At 35.3% G+C, this 21078-nt stretch overlaps 1 protein-coding gene across 5 annotated transcripts in view; it reads right to left on the reverse strand.

The window, feature by feature from the left end:
- Nucleotides 1-21078, reverse strand: part of COP1 (COP1 E3 ubiquitin ligase) — a 267564-nt gene that overhangs the window by 98279 nt on the left and 148207 nt on the right. For all 5 annotated transcript variants that reach the window (XM_036757414.1, XM_036757417.1, XM_036757413.1 and 2 more), the window contains one exon: nucleotides 3455-3571. In XM_036757414.1, coding sequence (XP_036613309.1) covers nucleotides 3455-3571 — 117 coding nt within the window. The remainder of the gene's footprint in view (nucleotides 1-3454; nucleotides 3572-21078) is intronic.

The raw sequence follows: 21078 nt of genomic DNA on the forward strand, positions 1-21078 counted from the left end.
AGGAATGAAATAATTTAACCTTGACTCCTTTATGATCTCCTTTTCATATTTATTTTGTATGTTTTTCTTGATATTTGAAAGTCAAATTTTCTATTCTGCTCTCATCATTTCATCAAGAATGCTCAAAAGTCCTATATTTTATTAAATATCCATCCCCATCCCCCCCCCCCCCACAAAGGATTATACTCAATTTTGCTGGATAAGTGATTTTCGGCTGCAATCCTAGCTCCTTTGCCCTTCGAATATCATTCTACATCTAGAGGATCAGAGGATTTGGAGTATGATACCAAATCTTGTGGGTTATCCTGACTGTGGCTCCACAATATTAGAACTCTTTTTTGGGTTGCTTATGGTATTTTCTCTTTGACCTAGGAGCTCTGGAATTTGGTTATAATATTACTGGAAGTTTTCATTTTGGGATCTCTTTCAGGAGGTGATCACTGGATTTTTTCAATTTCTACCTTACTCTCTAGTTCTAGGATATAAGGGCAGTTTTCCATGATAATTTCTGGAAGGATTCTGTCCAGGCCCTGCCTTGCCCCCTGCCTTTTTTTTGATCCTGGCTTTCAGGTAGTCCAGCAATTCTTAAATTATCTGTCCTATATCTGTTTTCCAGGTCAATTGCTTTACCAATGAGATATTTCATGTTTTTGTTCTATTTTTTCATATTGTTTTATTGTTTCTTGATGTCTCATGGAGTTACTAACTTCCACTCACCCAATTCTAATTTTTATGGAATTATCTTCTTTAATGAGGTTTTGTACCTCCTTTTCCATTTGACCAATTCTACTTTTTAAGGAGATTTTTTTCTTCAGTGAATTTTTGTACCTCTTTTTCCATGAGACCAATTTGCTTTTTAAGGAGTCCTTCTTTTCAGTGAATTTTTACAATCCTTTTAAAGCTATTTTAAAGCTTTTTAAAGCATTCTTGTCTTCATTGGGTTTTTGTGCCTCTTTTACCATTTAGCCTAGTCTTTTTTTTTAAGATGTTATTTTCTTCAGTATTTTTTTAGCGTGTGTGTCTGCCCCCTTTAATAGGCTATTGACTCTTTTTTTTCATGATTTTCCTGTATCACTCTCATTTCTTTTCCCAATTTTTCCTCTATCTCTCTTACTTGATTTTTAAAATCTTTTTAAAACTCTTCCAGGAATTCTTTTTGTGCCTATAAGCAATTCACATTTTTCCTTTGAGGATTTGCATGTAGTTGTTTTGACTTCGTTGTCTTCTTTCTGAGTACACCATAGTAACTTACTATGGTCAGGTACTTTTTTTGTTGTTTGCTCATTTCCTCAGCCTATTTCTTGACATTTAACTTGACCTTAACAGTGGGCTCTGCCTTTTGGGGTGGAAGAGGCACTGTCTCAAGTTTCAGGCCTTTCTTGCTGCTGTTTTCAGAGCCATCTCTAGGGGGTTGTATATTTTTTGGTATGCTCTAGGAAGAGGTGTAGTTATTGCTCTCCTGGCTTGTGCTCTGGTCTTTACCCAGGAATGGACCTTGCTCCCCTGTAGCCACCAGTGCTAACACTCCTCCTGGCCCTGAGACTGTGACCAAGTGCCCCCTGTAAAGCTTCAAGTGCTAGTCAATGGACTGAGAACTCCCAAAGCTACTGCCACTGCCAATGTAATTACCCCCGAGTCATGGCCTGTGCTGCCTAGGCTGCATTTTTAGAGCCCACCACCACCTCAGTGAGAAAGACCTGTCCTGCCAACCTAAGTTGTCTTGGACTAGAAAATTATTTTACTCCATCTTTTGGGGGTTCTGCTGCTCCACAATTTAATTTGAGGAATTATTTTAGAGTTGTTTGGAGGGGAATTTGGAAGAGCTCAACTGCGTGCCTATCTACTCTGAAATCTTGGTTCTGCCTCTCCTAGTCTCATTTGTTTTTAAAGACGATTACTGAATCAGCAAAAGACACAAGCTCTGCGGATACAATTTACCTCGATATTTGAAAACACTTTTGAACAAGTATTTAGTCATTTTTGTGGGGGGGGGAAATGTGAAGCTAGTGATCACATACATGTAATGCACGTGCATGCACCCACACACACACATACACACTTGTATATGGAAGGAACAGATACCACTAGAGATGATAGAGTCAGAATCCAAAAGGATCTTGACAGGATAGAGTATCAGGAGAAATGTACTAACAATAAAATTAAGAAAATTATATGTAAAGTCTTACACTTTGTTACAACCAACAACAAAGTCAGAAGTATAAGATAAGGGAAGCATGGCTAGATAACAGGACTTCTAAAAGTAATCTTCGAGTATGAGTGCATTCTAAGCTCAATATAAATCATAAAAGTGATGTGGAAGCTAAAAATTTTGCTGACATCTTGGGCTACATTGAGAAAGACTACTTCCAGGCACAGAGAGGTGAGTTCCAGTATATTCTGCCTTCAATAAACCTTATGTTGACTACTATGTTGGGGTCTGAACACCCCACTTAAATAAGGGCACTGATATATCAGAGAGCATCCAGAGAAAAGCCACGAGGATGGAGAAGAGACTTTTACCTGTATAACATAAGGATCATTGAAGGAAATGAGAATTTTTAACATGAAGAAGAGAAGATTCAGAGGAAAATGAGACCAATGTTCGAGAATCTAAAGGGCTTGTCATATGAAGGTGGGACTAAAATTGTTCCTTTGTCCCCAGAGGGTAGAACCAGGTACAAGGTTAAAGTTGAAAAAAGATATTACTTCATCTAAATTGGACCCCTGACGGTACATGACAATCTCTGGACTCTAATCCTTGATTTCCAAATATTCTCTTATTTTCACATGTCCCTATATAACCCCCTGCTTCCTTCTTGTCAGAGGACTTGACCTAATCCTTTACTAAAAAAAACTAGACATTTCATCCTGTGCTCTTTCTTTTCCACTACTTCATTTTTGAGTTTGAAATCTTGTTCTGTCACTTATCACATCTTGATGACCTAGGGAAGGTACTTTCTCTGGGCTTCAATTTTGTCATCAACAAAATGCTGAGGTTAGAATAGATCTTTGAGGTTTTTTTATATCTCTAGATCTTTTCCTGAAAATCATAAATTCTATTAGCTAATGATCCAAATTCAAGTATTCTGAATCACTTATTTGGCTGATATTAGCCAAGGAGATATAAAATAAGTAATACATACATGCTTATGAATAAAATGGCAGGATTTTCAATTAAAGAAACACATTTAAGTATTATAAACATAATTACTGTATTTTTACATAAATATTATAATTATGAAATAATAGCGGTTAGACAGCTTGATTCACATTTTTTACCTATGTAAAAAAAAAAGGCGTAAGGTATCTCTAGTACAGTTTCTATCAGTATTTTAAATGGGACTCAAAATTAATGAGGCACATTTTTTTGTTTCTCCTACTACTTACCAATCCTCATACCACCCAACCCAACCAAAACAGTACAAAAAACGCACGGATACCCAAGACTACTTACCCGCACAGCCAAAAGCCAAATGGTACCTAGAAGAAGGGCTGAATTTGACACAACACACATTTGCCTTGGCTTCAATACTCGCCACTGAATTGTCCAGGTTGGTAGACCATAGTTTCACTAAAGGCAGAAAGAATACAAAAAGGAGAAAAAAAAAAGGTAGATTAATGCATTTAGAAATGCTTTTACAACTTGGAAAATCTGATTACTGCCAGCAATAGAGTATTGTAGGAACTAAAAACAGTTTATAATTACAGGAACAAACATGTTTAAATTGAATGAATGCAAAAAAATAGCATATTTGAACAAAAGCACATTTTATTTTTATTGTCAGAATCAGAAGAGATGGACAACCAGTGGATATTAAAATGCAGCACCTGCTATCTCACTATAGATGAGAATGAACTGAAGAAGACACTAGGAATATTTCTTATTATATCACTCAATTTAGAATCCCATAGATTTTAGACTTTACTACAGAAAGCTGGATAAGTAATTTCAGTATACTTAAAGCTAGGTAGCCGAAATTTATTTTTCCAAAATAAAAAAAAAATTATTCTTTGCAGGGGTTAATATTGAGATCTGAAGGCCCAGGACAGTCATAAATAATAGAGGAGAAGATGACTACTCAATCAAGGCTGAACCGACATGGACAGATATAAAAGCAATTGAGATCTGAAGATTTTCCCACCCATTAATAGGCCATGTGACCCACTTATATCACAGGAAGCCTAATTCACATGTGGTGGGAGGAGCTTGCTGAGAGGAAAAGGAAATTGTGTCACAGGAAATGCTGAGAGCAGTTACGACAGAGCTGAGGGTGAGAGCAGTCATGCTGTGTGAATGTGATTATGGGAAGACTCCAGCAGGAGAGCCAATGGTTTTGGGATGGCCAGGCTCCATATTGTGTAGCGAATTCTTTGCTGCTGTGATGCACTGGGCGTATTGGTTGCGGGATCTAGTCCTCCAGTGTCTGAATGAAAGGTTTACTTCTTCTACCTTCTATTTGGAGAGACTTGTATATTTTGCAATACAGAACCACACAGGCATTTTGACAATTATCATCTATATTGTGATTATTGTCTTCTGATAAAACGGGGCAAAAGAGTGGTGAAAGCAGGAGAGAGAAGGGGTGTGTGAGAAGGGTAAAGTATTTAATTCAACTGAGTCAGGCAAAATAGCCAGTGCTTACATCCAGAAAAACTCTTTCCCCTTTCTTTGATAGTTAAAGTTAATATTGTTAGTCATCTAGAAGGACATTCTGAAGAGTTTATCTTGCCGCTTTTTTTGGTCACTTCCATACTATATAGTTATTTTCTATGCTAAAACTTTATAATGTTAAAGTAAGAAAGAAAGGTACTAGCCTGAGTAAAGTAGTATTACCAAGAGAAACTTAGAAGTAATATTTCCTGGTGAATTATTTTGGGAACTACATTGTACAACTTACTCCTTTTACTATAATAGCATGAGGTAAAAAATGCAAGCAAATAGATAACAAAAAATATGAAAATTGTGCTATATGCATTCAGAAATAAATAGGACACACTAGTAAGGAACTTCTACAATGAAATTTTAAAAGCATAAATGTCCTCTAAGAGATATCAATTAATTTTTTCTAGGTAAATCTCCTAAAAACCTATAATACAAAAGTCATTAGATTGGGAGAGAACCTGGGTTTGAATTTTAGCTTTGATACTCTCCATGTGACTTTGATCAAACTTGTTAAATTATATGGATTTCAGTATCCTTATTTTTAAAATAGCAGAAGGGTATGGCATTCTAGACAATTCCTGAGATCTCTTATGACCTTAAATACCAGGATTATTATAATAAAAAGAAAAATCAGTTGTAAGTATATAAATAGTAAAGAGAGCCCTCCTTTTTATTTCTAGTAATGTATGACACCTTAAAGTTACGTATCTGTGGCTAACACAATTTCAGTTCTTTTTCAAAGGAAAACCAATCCTCAGATACTAATAGAAATTAATATTATACCATCATAGTAATAATTAATTATGATCTGCTCTTTTTCCTTCTCTTTTCTGTAAGTGCCCAACTCCTATTAAGGTCAGTCAGTCTATGAAGGGCATGGTTGATTGATGAGGTTACTCCTAGTCTTCAAGGAACATGCTAATCAATTATGGGTGGAACCCATCCCAACTAGAAGACCTAAATTCTGTTTAGTGTATAAACAGAATCCAAGCTGGTTGAGCCCTTAACCTGAGGGAAGGACCCCCTGTTGTTGATCTCCACCATTAGAATTTAAGGTGACACAGCCTGTGAAGAAAACCAGCCAGAGAGGTCCAGATGGAAATGGCTTCCCCTTCCCAAAACGCAGAGGGCAGCTGAGTCTCATGATCAAACTTCATTCTGAACAGAAGGGGCTGAAAAGTTTTACCCTACCTCCTCATTAAATATCTACCAATTAAGGTTGATTTTCACTTATCTGGGGAATTCCTTTTCAGAAGGGATTTAAGGAATTTCAGGGTCTCCCTTGGCATCTTTGGTCACTGAGAGAAACCAATAACCATAAATTTATTAACTGCCAGCTGGCCTATTAACAAACTAACTATTAATTACCCAGAAACTGTCTCTTAGGGTTTTCATTCCTTTCAGATAGTACAATAAAAGGGGCAAACAATCTAATTAAGAAAAGAGCAAGGAGTTGCATTACTACACTGCTGTATGAAACATCAGAGTGAAAACTGGCATTAAGCATACAGGACTGCTCTTTAAAAACTGAAAATATTCAATAGCATTCCTGGAAAGGAGATAACTAACATCAGTCAATACTACTGCTGCTTCTACTACTCTTATCACCACCACTATTATCACAACTATCAAACTATCACCATGACAACAACTACCACCATTACTACTCCTACTCCTAATATTACTACTACTACCACACTATCACTACCACAACCACACTAGCATACCACCTAGATTACCACTTCTTTGAGGACCAACTAAATTGTTTTTGCAGTAGTAAAATGAATAGATAAATGGATCTATCCATCAATCAACTATAAACTTTATTAAACACCAAGCATTACCTGCTAGATTCTTGAGATAAAAGTACAAAGAATGAAACAACCCTTACTTGCAAGAAGTTTATAGACAACAAAGAAAATAAATACAAAGCATTTTGGGAGGTATAGCCTCAGTTGTTGGAGAGTGGGAGGAATATGGAAAGGCAATGGCATAGAAGGTGGTTTTTAAGGTCAGTCTAAAAGGAAGAGAGGCATTCTGTAAGGTACAAGTGAGGAGGGAGTGCATTCCAAGTAAGACTGGTACAAATGTTTGGAATGTATGCATGAGAAACAGAAAAGGCCAGTTTGGTTGGGCTACCTAATGCAGGAGGGCTGGAAAGACAGACTGAAGGAAGAATGTAAAAGGCATTAAAAGGTAAACAGAAGAGTTTTTTATTTTATCCCAGTGGCAAAAAGGAACTGCTAGATTTAGCTAGTAGGGAAGGTGACATGAACAGATCCATGTTTTATGAAAAATCACTTTAGCAACAACATGTGGATGATGAAAAGAGTAGGGAGAGAATTAAAGTAGGGAGACCATTAGGAGGCTCTAGCAGAAATCTAGGCAAGAGGTGATAAAGTCCTGAACTAAGGTTCTTTGTCAGTAAATAATAACATACTTAATGAGATAGCTATGATAGGTGTCTAAGGTTAGGGCATTGTCTATAATCACTGAACAAAAACAAAGCTAACTAGCCCAAATAAATATCAAGCCCATAACTATTCTTCCTGAGTATCTTGCTCTAACCCAGGGGCTCTTAACTTAGAATCTGTGACCACTGAGTGGCAGGATATAGACAAATAACTGCATTATAATTTCCCTTGTAATTGTATGTATTTACTTTATGTATTTAAAAATATTATCTTGAAGTGTTCATAGTCTTCAACAGACTAACAAGAAGGACAATGGCACCAAAAAAAATGTTTTCAGGAACTCTGCTCTAAACAACAGGGTTAACAAACCATAGCATCAATAAGAAATATCTATTATTCAATCAAATTCAATAGTTATTTATGAAGTACTTTATGCAGACAAAGATACAAAGTTCAGATAAGACACTTGTCCTCATCTTCAAAGGCTTTATAATCTAATTGGGAGAAATAACCTACATAAATGGCTATACTATAAAATAATCCCATAAGAACATTAAAGAACTTCAAAATCATAAATCAAGCATAAAAATAGTAGAAGCAATGATAGGGAGGTAGAAATCCTAGAGCATACACAAAAGATGGCCAGTCTACTTTGGCCATCTAAATATAGAGTACAAGAAAATAAGCTATATATGACTGAGAGAAAAGTACCGAATAGAAAACAGGAAGAAGAAATCAACAAAGGACTCCCTCCCTTGAGGCTTTAATGGTGATATTAGAGTAACAGATTTTGGGGGGATAAAAATCAAATCCTGAGACAAGTTAAAGTGAAATGCTGATGAGACACTTAAATAGGAATTATCTATAAGGCAGATGCTTAATGGGAATGGTATTCACAGTGAGACCAAAGCTACAGACACAGGTCTAGGTGTTACTGAGTACTGTACATTACAGAAAAGAATGAATTGCCTGAGAAACCCAGAATCCATACTTGCTGTATTCTACCATGCATTCTACATGAAATGCCAACAAAGCGTATAGTAAAGTGAGCATTTAACTGAGATGTAGATGATTTGGGCTTTAATTATGGACTCTGTTACTGATTCACTATTTGGCGTTGGACAAGTACATTCAATTCTTCAAGTCTCATAGTACATGAAAGAGATTCAAAGTGGTCAACAAGCATTAATAAAATAGTCCCTGCCCTGAAGAAGCTTACAGTCTAATGAGGTAAACAACATGTAAATAACCAATTACATCACAAGACATATAAAGGGTTAGTTGGAAGTAATTTCAAATGGAAGACACTAGCATCATGGGGCAAATAAGTGAGATTTCCAGTAAATGATGGCTGCAGTTACTTCTATTATCACAATGTTTAATAAAATGTTTCCCCCATTTTTTTTCAAAAGTAAACCTAACAAAATAGTAGCTATGTAAAAGCTGTAGTTCTCTAAAAATAATTACAGTTTAACTTTTAAGTATTAGATGATCATGTATAAACAATGTGTTTCAAAACTAAATTCCCAGGTTTGAAAAAAATCTGGCAGATAAACAAAATAAGTGATATTAAATTAGCTAAGGAAATATGTTCAGAAGAAAAATGAGGAGAGATAGGCAAAGATATTCAATGATACTGTGAATTACGGAGGGAAAGTCTGTAAGGAATTTAGAGAAGATGAATGATGATGATATGATGATGATGATGATGATAACAGCAACAACTCCCATTTACATAGTGCTTACTATGTTCCAGCCCCTGTGCTCAGAGCTTTACAATTATTATCTCATTTGACCCTTACAATAACTCTGAGGGGGACAGGAATGAGGAATCTGGTGGTAGGAGGTGTGGATTGGGATTTGGATGACAATCCACAAGAGTTCAGAGTCACTGGGATCTGAAGGGTGAGATCAGGTGTGAGAATGTTCATCAGTGACTGGAGGGCACCATTCCTCTAACCTCAAAGAACAGGCACAGGAGGAGATGGGATGCCAAAAGTCAAAGAGAGGGCTGTTTTCATCCACTAGCTAATTAGTAGCTATGGTAAGTTAAAATAATTAATGAGAACATATTTACATGTGGTATTCACTTAATTATGCCAAACTTCAACAATACTGACATCTAAGAAATCCTATTAATTATAAAACAATGATTTTATGTTGTTTTAAATGTTATATCTGAATATATTGATATTATTAAGGAAACTTCTTTCAAGACCTTACTACCACCTAGTAAGCAATTAATGTATACAGTCATATAGAAACATCTGATTAAAACCTTACATGTACTCTTAAGGGTCATCCATTCTTTCTCCTGAAGTCTTTGTATATGTCTTTTTAAAATGAGTAACTGACTTATTGGGTACCTTTGCAAAAAGATGACTTCTAAATTTTTATTTAAGACTATAGGGGAGACCCATTTCAAACATATGATAAAACTGTTTCGTGTTTTGGTCCCTTTCACTCTTTTCATCTCACCCTGGACATTTCTTTTTCCTAGTTGTTTCAACTGTCAATTGCTGTTGGCAATCAGGTGGTACTTCAAAATTCAACTTCCACTAGATAACAATAACTTTTGATGTATTTCTTTATATTAAACTAGGAATTTCTGCCTATAATCCATGTGCTTGATACTATCCCTTAAATACTTCTTACTTAAGAAAAAATTAGTTGATAATTCAATGGCATCACTATGCCTGATATTCTAGTGGCCAGTGCTAAAAGAATTAACACTCATCAGATCTTGGGTATATCAAAATAACTAGCCAATTTTTTTAGCTTATAAAATTCTGTTCTATTTAATGAGGCACAGGCTGTCAGCTCCTTAACATGCAAATACATGCATCTCTGAAAGATAATGCACAGCATGAATGGACAACTAGATGATAAAGGTTTATTGTTTATATAGACTTACAACACTTAATTGTATAAAAAATAGTCATGAACTTAAAAAGAATTAAAAAGTAAAATAGAATCTATTAAAAGCAATTTAAAATATCCCTGTAATATGAAATTTTCACGAAGGCAGCATTTCATAAGGAAAATTACCAATTACCCTATGAATATCAAACACGTTTAAGTAACAGTAAATGACTTTCATTTTAAATGAATTTTAAAAACATTTTAGGGGACAGATTTAAGAGTTTAAATATTTCATGAAAATTTAATTTGTCATTTCAGAGCAACCATTAATAACTTTGACTGCTAAGCTATTTGTGTATATGGGAAGGTTTTTCTTCTTGGTAGTTATAAAAGTAGTTTTAAACTCTCCCAGCTACTTAAAGAGCTAACTTTTAACTTACAACTATGTACATGTGAAGATTCTGCTCTGCTCCTGAAGGTGGAGTAATACGAAAGCAAAGTATACTGGCAATAAGGGACTACCATTTCTTAGCAAGCAACACTGCTGGATTTATTTTGTTCACGTGGACTAATGTCCAATCAAATTTATTCAAGATATAAGATCTAGTAGTACATAGAGAAGATAAAGTATAAAGTTATAATTAAGTCACCTAATAAAGAAATATGACATTGCTGACTTCTAAAACCATAAGGCCAGTGAAATAAATATAAACTGGGCATGTTTTTATTAACTTCAAAATATCATCTGGTCTCTCAAGTACAACTGCTCATAATATGAGGCTTTATAATCAGTGGAAACAAAGATTCTGTAATTTAGAAAAGGCTTTAAAGGTTAAAAGTGACTGTCAAAATTACTTTGGTAAACTGTTACCTTTACAGAATACTGATGAAAATAAAATGAACAAATGGTTGTAAGAGAGACATACTTTGAAAGAGCATAAAGATAAATGAATTGGAAGGCAAAACATCCAAGTTTGTTAGTGTATTTACCCCTTACTAGTAACTTACTCTAGTACTTACTTTAGATAAAGTCACTTCCATCTTTTCTGGACCACAGTCTCCCATCTGTAAAAATGCTACTTAGTACACATGTGACCTTACAAAAGTCATCTGGTTTAGCTGGATTTCAATTTTAACTACATGATCTCTATGGTCGTTTCCCACTGAAAGCTCTATGGATTTGTTATGGTAATTAGTGTGGGCCTTTTTTTTTTTTTTTACTGTTTTCTCTTTTAGAATGCTAAAGTAATCAAGTGCCTTTGATTAAGTCTTGCTAGGTGCAAAGCCCCAGGCTCACACCCTGTTGTTAACTAGATGTGAAACCCCAGGCCCACATCCTTTTGCTGATTAGGTATGAAGCCTTGAGGCCCCAAGAAGGTATATAAACTCAGAGGTTACCTTTTTGTTTGGGGCTCTCATTCACTGAAAGAGCATCCTGTGATTTGACCAGATGAGACCGGGTAGCCACTGGAGCCCACCAGCGTTGAAAACCCAGATGTTGGTGTCTCTCTATCTGGTAACTATGTAATTCTTTGGTCAGACAGCTAGAGGCCTGTCTGTTGATAACTGTATGTGTTTGCTCTGTTTATATAATGTATGTTTGTAATTTCTGTTTCTATTTGCTCTGAAATTCAGGGTGCTGACTTTTCCCCCTGAACTAAGTGAATGATTGTAACAACAATGTGGCTAGCAGCTGCTGTAGGAGTGTAAGACCCAACAAGACCAGCAACAAGAGCTGCTAGCACAGGTTCTTTGATCTGCTTTTCTGAGGAAAGCAATGTTAAGGTATTAACAATCTCACTTTAATCAAACATACATATATCATTCACTTACTTCAGGGGGAAAAGACTGAACCTCACAATATAAACTTCGGAGAATACAAACAGAAATTACAAACATACATTATATAAACAGAGCAAATAACACAAACCAGTCTATCCATAGCAATACACAGTTACCAGAGAAGCACCAAAATCTGGATTTTCAAGCCAGGGGGCTCTTAACAATGGCTGCCCAGAGTCTCATCTAGTCCAATCAGAGGACACTCTTCCAGTGAGTGACAGCCCCAAACAAAATGCTAACTTCTGAGTTTATATACACTTCTTAGGGTCTGAAGATTTCACACCTAATCAGCAAAAGGGTGGGGGCCTGGGGCTTAGCACCTAGCAAGACTTCATCAAAGGCACTTGATTATCTCAGCATTCTAAAAGAGGAAACAGTATTAAAAAAAAAAAAAGGTCCCACCTTAATTACCAATACAATGATATGATATATGTATGTTTGATTAAAGTGAGATTGTTAACCCCTGAAAATTGCTTTCCTTAGAAAAGCAAATCAAAGAACTTGTGCTAGCAGCCTTCCTGTGTGCTGGTATTGTTGGTCTTACACAGAATGGCAAGCAGAATTGTTGTTACAGGATTAAAGGAGATAATTTATATGTAATAAAGTGTCAGATAAAACATGTGATATTTGTTGTTGTTATAATTACAACTTAACATATTCTTTTCATCATTCTTGAGTTGAGATAGAAATGGTCTTGGTATATATTGCTATTCTAGGATTGATAGTTAATGTTTTACAGACTCTTGTACCCATGAATAAATTAAAAATTTTTTATAATTAAATAAAAGTAGTGGGACATATATTCATCCTCCATAAGCTCCCTAAAGACATCTTTGGGACCACTGTACTAGCAGCCAGAATGATATCAATGTATTTTGTCTGTAATAACTCTGTATTTTGAAAGCTTTTCATTCCATGAAGCTCAAAGATTATGAGGATTTGGTATGGCAACATCTATTTAAAATACTCTTAAGTATTTAAGGATTAATGTTATGCCTAAGTGGTTATAAGTAACATTTTTGCCAGTGATAATAGCCTAGGTCAAAGACATTTTTGCTTGCTGAATTTTCAAGGATACTTTAAAAGGTCAACATTTTCAGCTCAGGTACATTTCAAATGTTAGTTATTAAGGATGGCAAGCTCCTGGTGTATAATTATAGCCACCAAATGTCATTAAGCCAGGTATCCAGTAGGTGCTAATTTTTTTTCAAATTACAGTGATGTGTTGTGGAGCTTCTGTTTCTTCGCAAAATCTGCAAATCTGCAAAATTTCCAGGCACCTTAATAATAAACCTGTAATTTCTAGTGGTAGTAACTTGATCTTCAATTATCACCACAGACTCCTCATTCTCTATGAAAAAAAATCCACATGAATCAATAATAATAATAGCTAACGTTTATATACTGTTTAAGGTTTGCAAAGTACTTTACAAAGATTATCTCATTTTATACTCACAACAGGGTAAAAGGGTTAGGGTTTGGAGGTGGAGGCACTTCCTATTTTACATGAATAACTTGGGCAACTAGAGGCTAAATGACTTGCTCAAGGTCACACTGTGTCTGAACTCAGGTCTTCCTGACTTGAGGCCCAGTGCTCTCCCTGGCTGACTCAAGCTGACTTAACCATTTGTTTGATCTTTCTATATTTACATATTGTTAGTCTAATGCATGAATGCCACCCATAAGCTTTCTGACTGCTCCTGGATTGTGGCTACTGTACAGGCCCTATCAAGAGGCAAACCCCTCATGATTACTTTTGACAAGCCCAACAGGATGTTGTCAGCTTGAAGAAAGTGAAGCCTACTCGTTCCAAAAGAATTTCTGTAAAACTTCCAATGCATCATTATGCTCAGAGAACATCTCTTTATTTTCTTCATTCCATCTAGAAGAAGTATTAATTTGTCCATAGTGGCCTTAGTTGGTAAGGAGACCTGAATTTTCTTAATATTATTAAGGGTTTTTGTTAGCATACTTTCCACTTCTGTTAGTGTTTGGACAATTTTCCAATTCAAAGTGTACTTTAATACGTCAAGACCAATACAGTATAGATATTAACTGCTTTAAACATGTTCTTCTCATTGAGCTTTGACTTCAGGATAGCTTTAAGCTCAATGTATCTTGACCGAAGGAAACCAAGATTTTTGCAATCCCCATATTTATCCACTCTTTCAATTTGCCTTTAAGAACTAAGCTAAAGCCTTCTGTCTTTAACATTCTTTGGCAAACATAAAGTATTTTATACTTATCTAGCCCAAGTTACACCAGACAACAATTCCATGATAAGGAAGTTTTTTTTTGTGTATGTGTATATGTAATATAGCTATACAGGGAGGGAGGAAAGAAAAGAAGGCAATGGTGGAGGGAATAAACATTTAAGTGCCTATACATGCCAGGCACTGCGTGCCAAGCACTTAACAAATACTACTTCATTGATGCAGAAAGAGTTTAAATAAGTGAATGAAGCCAAATCTGAATTGGGTCTTCCTGGCTCCAAGCCCACATGCTGACTGCCTCTATATGAGAGTACCATCATAGTAACCAAATGATTAAGATGTTTTGATGTGACTTCCCTCTTTAACTTAGAAGATGTAAACAGATGTATTCAAGAGAGATGACAGTTGGTTTCAAAACAGATAGTTCAGTTTATTTTATGTAATTTGTAGCACATGAATAAGCCACAACTAAGAAACTTTAAAAAAGGCTATGTTATAATAACACATAACATTAAGGCATTATGTTATGGTACTTTGGGTCCACTTGTTCAATAAATAATTGATAACAAGTTTCTGTTTTTATCCTTGGAACTCTCTGGAATACATATTTTGTTTCATAGTCAATATATTGTTTACTCCTAAAGGTTTAAAGAGTTTTCTTTTTTCTTCTTTTCCTTCCTTTCTTTTCTTTAACTTGGTGATGCGAGCTGTGATTGCTTCATATAAAGTATATTAATATGTAATTGTTCTACATTTAAATAGATCTGGTGTTCTTGTCTTTGGTTAGTAGATCTATTATGTATTCTGCTATGAAAAGTGGAATCAGTGTTCAGAGAAAGTTGAGAAAATGCTTTGTTAATACAAGCATTTTAAACTAAAATGTTTTAGTCTAAACCTTATGAAATGTTCAAACTAATAATTATGGATCTTAACTGACCCCACAGCTTTCTAGTCTTATAAAGAAGCTGAGTTTTGGTCCATCTCATTCTTGAAAAAACTTCTGTTCTTCATTATGTTAACACTACTGAAAGTCTTTCATGTTTGATCCAACATTCATTTTTCACTATGTTGGATTTCTTGTAACCATACAGAAGATCAGAAATATTTCACATCATTCTTCCTCAAAGGAAATCTCTCTCCCTCTTCCCTCTAATGTCTTTGCTTCAACACCTCAGAAGCGCAGCTTTTCACTGATACTGAATTGTTTCTTTTTTTTACACTACCATGACTCCTGGTATCACATTTATGTTTTGAATTCTGCTTTCAACTGTAGTAAAAGGGAATCTTTAACTTCTAACATACAGTAGTTTTCCAGATTTTGTTTCACGTTTCTTTCTGGTTGCCTTTATTTGGGAAATATAAGATTCAAGTTTTCAACTGTATATCTATAACTTCCCCATCATGACTTACCCCATCACGATTTTTTTTTTAATTCCATTTTTTATTATTTAATACTTTTTAGTTGTCAGAAAAGATTTCCACAAGATTTTGAGTCACAAATATTCTCTCCATTTCTACCCCTCCCCCCCCCACTCCACGATGGCATATATTCTAATTGCCCCATTCCCCAGTCAGCCCTCCCTTCTGTCACCCCACTCCCCCTCCCCTCCATCCCTTTCCCCCTTACTTTCTTGTAGGGCAAGATAGGTCTCTATGCCCCATTGCCTGTATACCTTATTTCCCAGTTGCATGCAAAACCAACTTTTTTTTTTTTGAGCATCTACTTTTAAAACTTTGATCTCCAAATTCTCTCCCCTCTTCCCTCCCCACTCACTCTCCCTAAGAAGGCAAGCAATTCAACATAGGCCATACATGTATCATTATGCAAAAAACTCCCATAAATAATCATGTTGTGAAAGACTTAACTATATTTCCCTCCATCTTATCCTGTCCCCCTTTATTCAATTTTCTCACTTGACCCTGCCCCTTTTCAAAAGTGTTTGATTTTGATTACTTCTTCCCCCATCTGCCCTCCCTTCTATAGTCCTCCCTTTCTTATCCCCTTCCACATGCTTTCATGTGGGGTAAGATGCCCAACTGAGTGTGTATGTTATTCCCTCCTCAAGCAAAATCCAATGAGAGCAAGATTCACTCATTCCCCTCACCTGCCCCCTCTTCCCTTCCAATGAACTGCTTTTTCTTGCCACTTTTATGTGATGTAATCTACCCCATTCTCTCTCCCTTTCTCCCTCTCTCAATATATTCCTCTCTAGATATCATCCCTTCATATTCAACTCACCCTGTGGCCTCTGTATATATGTGTGTGTGTGTATATATATGTATGTGCGTAAATATATATATATATACACACACACACACACACACATATTTCCTTCAGCTACGCTAATACTGAGGTCTCATGAATTACACACATCATCTTTACATGTAGGAATGTAAACAAAACAGTTCAACTTTAGTAAGTTCCTTATGATTTCTCTTTCTAGTTTACCTTTCCATGCTTCTCTTGATTCTTGTGTTTTAAAGTCAAATTTTCTATTCAACTCTGGTCTTTTCACTGAGAAAGCTTGAAAGTCCTCTATTTTATTGAAAATCCATATTTTGCCTTGGAGAATTATACTCAGTTTTGCTGGGTAGGCGATTCTTCGTTTTAATCCTAACTCTTTGACTTTTGGAATATCATATTCCAAGACCTTCAATCCCTTACTGTGGAAGCTGCTAGATCTCATGTTATTCTGATTGTGTTTCCACAATACTCAAATTGTTTCATTCTGGCTGCTTGCAGTGTTTTCTCCTTGACCTGGGAATTCTGGAATTTGGCAACAATATTCCTAGGAGTTTTCTTTTTGGTAACTTTTTGAGGAGGCAATCTGTGGATTCTTTCGATTTTTATGTTACCCTCTGGCTCTAGAATATCAGGGCAATTTTCCTTGATAATTTCTTGAAAGATGATATCTAGGCTCTTTTTTTTGATCATGGCTTTCAGGTAGTCCAATAATTTTAAAATTATCTCTCCTGAATCTATTTTCCAGGTCAGTGGTTTTTCCAATGAGATAGTTCACATTGTCTTCCATTTTTTTCGTTCCTTTGGTTCTGTTTTATATCTTGATTTCTCATAAAGTCACTAGCTTCCACTTGCTCCAGCTGCCATCTTGGCTCTGCCCTCCCATCACAGTTTTGATATATCGTGGGTTGGCAATAAGAAATTAAATGGGAACTTTCTTGTGAGTTTTGTGGAAGCCACAGACAACATGGAAAAGCCAGCAGATGACACAGAACCTATGAAGAAATACTTAAGCAAAATTTTATGGTAAGGTACTGTAAACACCTCATAAAAGGAAAAGAAAAATTTCAGACTTTTTTGGTATGAAGGGAGAAACAAAAATTTTACACAGATTTTCCAAATCATAGGGATGCCTTGTCCCAATTCCTACAATGTGTAAAGAATAAGTGTATATTAGTTATATATTTATGTCTTGGAAGATACATGTCTTTCCTCTGGTCTTAGTTTTTTTAAATAGCTTCAGTAATGGTGGTGTTTGATACCTGTCTTTAGGAACAACATTCTTTGATAGATCCAGCTCTCCTCCTTTGATTCTTAGTAGTACAATAGCTGCCACCAATACTGCGGAGTTTTAAGTCGGGAAATATTTTCACTTTGTCAAGTATTTTGGGAGAAAGCATTCATTTCTGTCAGGCAATAGTAACATGATCTTCTCTGACCACTGACCTAACAGATGGATTCATGCCTTCATACCCAAAATGAGGTTTTTGAAATTCCAGTCCATGCATGTCTCTTACCTTAAAAGTCATTTGAGATAGCAGTATGTTCTTATCTTTTTTGTTTTTTGTTTTGTTAGTAGGTGGGATTTCTATCGAAGACTTTCAATGACCTTGAGAAGCTTCTCAATTTTTGCTTTCAAGTCATTTAATTTGAGATTTAAGTTGCTATTGTTTCTGATTAGTCTCAAAAAGGCTTTATCTAACTTCAAGCTATGATTACTCTTGGCAAAAAGCAGTATGAAACTTATCTATTACTGTCAACATTTATTTCCAATTTTGTTTTGATATAATATCATATGAAAAGCATTCTGATTTTTTTTCCATTCTATGAGTACTTGCGAATGGCTGCTTACTTTACTGGTTGAATATTATCAAAGTGAAGCATTTATAGTTAATGAGAAATTGGTACTGTTAATCAAGCCCACAAAGATGGGTTCAGTCTTCAGAGGAAACACATGAAGCACTTTATTAGCAGTTCAAAAATGGTTTTGTAGTACCCTAACAAGGAGAAGTACCATTTGGTCCACTATTTGTAGAATAGTTAATTAATAACCACAAAGGTTTCAAGTAGGACCAGCCTCAAACATAATGCTATTCCAATTTATTTTATTCACAGGAAAAATTGCATTACACTGATCAGTATCACCAGCTCAATCACAAGAGTCCAATTTATTAGGATTTCAAGGTTCCTGCAAAATCTTCATTGCTATCATAGAAGTCTCAGGGCCCATAAACGCATGACTGTATTGGCATCCTGACATTACCCTAAATTATTAATGACTGCAGTCTCCTGTTTACTATAAAGATATATTGGACTTTAGGGAATATATTATTTTAAGGTATAATTATTAATAAACTATTATTACCATAATTTACTCTCTGAGCTCTGGGGGTACCATTCAATGCGTATGACTGTTTGTCATATATATTATACAATATTATTCATATTCTGATATGAGTTTGGGCTACAAGGCTGCTCAGGTATCCTTTGAGTAGATAATCTTGAAAGGTGTGTGTGTGTATGTGTGTGCGCGCGCCCGCGCATGCACATACATATGTATGTATGCACACATAACACAAATACATATATGGGAAGAAAAGAGAGAAAATGAAATCTTTATTATAAAGCATGGTTATTTAAATATTATATTTCCTGTTTGTTCATCTGGATTAATTTATATTTTTGTAAATATTAATCCATTCCATTTAGATTGTCAGTTTTATTGACATAGAGTTGGGCAAAATAGCTCCTAATAATTGCTTTTTTTCTCCCATCTTCAAAGGTTGTGCATTCATTCAACCTTTTCCTTTTTAATACTAGTAATCTGCTAATACTTCATTCTTTATGTTAGTCAATATTTTATTGATTTTTTTTTCATAAAACCAGCTCCTACTTTTACTTATTAGATCAATGTTTCAGGGTTTTTTCTGTTACTTTTAATTTTATTAATCTTTCCTCTAATTTTCAGGATTTCTATTTTAATATTTAGTGAGGGGTTTTAAATTTGCTTTTTGAGGTTTTTTTTTTAGTTGTATTCTCAATTCATTGATCTGTTCTTTCTTCTAGTGAAGTAAGCATTTAGAGATAAATGTCCCCCTAAGTACTGCTTTGGCTACATCCCATAAATTCTGGTATATTGCCTCATTAGTGTCATTATCTTTAATAAAACTACTGTTTCTAAAACTTGCTCATTGATCCACTCATTTAGGATTTTGTTATTTAACTTCAATTAATTTTTAATATATGTTTTCAATTACCTTTATTATTTGTTGCATTATGGTCAGAAAAAGATGCATTTAATATTTCTGCTTTTCTTTGTGAAATTTTTAATCCTTACTACAAGGTCAATATTTGTCATTGTGCCATGCACATCTGAGGTACATATACTCCTTTCTATTCCCATTCAATATTCTCTAGAAGTTTATGGCATCTAACCTTTCTTAAATTCTAAAATCCAACTCCTTAATTTCTTTCTTATATTATGGATTAACATAAACTTGAGAGGAGTAAAATGAGGGCTCCGACTAGTATAGTTTTGCTATCTATTTTGTTCTGTAACTCATTTAACTTTTCCTTCAAGAATTTGATTTCTATGTCATTCGATGCATATATGTTAATTACTGTCAATACTTCTTTGTCTATGGCATCTTTTAGCAAAATGTAATTTCCCTAATCATCTCTTTTAATTGGGTCTACTTTTGCTTTTACTTTGTCTGAGATCATGATTGCTAACCTAGTCTTTTTTATTTCAGCTGAAGCAAAATAGATTCTACTCCTCATCTTAAATATTGTTCCTTAAATATTTATTCTGCTCTTATTGTAACTCTGTATCATTGTGTGTCAAGTATATTTAATGTAAGCAACATATTGTTGGATTCTAGTTCCTAATCCATTCTTCTAGCCTCTTCCATTTTATGGGTGAGTTCATCCCATTCAGTTTTACATTTATGAGTTAACTGTATATTCCCCCCAATCCTATTCTCTTATACTTATCCTTCTCTTTTTTACCCTGTCTCCCCCTCAAGTGTCTGTTTTGCTTCTGACCACTGGCTACCTAGATCGACCCACCCTCTAATCACCATGACAATCCCCTTTTATATAGCCCCTTCTCCTCCTACTTTCCAACTGAGTAACATGGAATTTCTATACCCAACTGTGCCTGTATGTAAATTCTTCTCTCTTTGAAGTACAGATGAGAGTAAAGTCAAAGCAATACCCACTTCCCCTCCAATATTCACTTCATTGTATAAACTCTTCCTTGTGTGCTTCATTTATGTGAAACAATCTCCTCTATTCTCTCCTCTACCTTCCCCCAGTGCAGCCCTCTTTCTCACCCTTCCTATTCCTGTGAGATCATCTAGGTAGACTCTCTCTAACTAGCCTAGTGATGATAAAATTCTTGAGGGTTACACACATCATCTTCCCATATAGGAATGTCAACAGTGAAACCTTGTTTAGTCCTTACAATTTCTCACTCCTGTTTACCTTTTTGTGCTTCTCTTGAGTCCTGTACTTGAAGGTCAAATTTTCTATTCAGTTCTAATCTTTCATCAAGAATGCTTGGAATATTCTATTTCCGTAAATGTCCATTTCCTGCCTCCCCCCAGAGGATATACTCAGTTTTTCTAGGTAGGTTATACTCAATTGTAATCTTAGCTGCTTTGCCTTCCAGAATGTCATATTCTAAGTCCTCTGCTCCTGTAGGTGGTAGCTGCTAAATCTTGTGTCATCCTTACTGTGGCACCATGCTATTAGAATTCTTTCAGCTGATCAAAGTATTTCTTACTTGACCAGGGAACTCTGGATTTTATCTGTAATATTCCTGAGAGTTTTCATTTTGAG

The sequence above is a fragment of the Trichosurus vulpecula genome, chromosome 4 (genome assembly GCF_011100635.1).
Source record: "Trichosurus vulpecula isolate mTriVul1 chromosome 4, mTriVul1.pri, whole genome shotgun sequence".
Taxonomy (NCBI): domain Eukaryota; kingdom Metazoa; phylum Chordata; class Mammalia; order Diprotodontia; family Phalangeridae; genus Trichosurus; species Trichosurus vulpecula.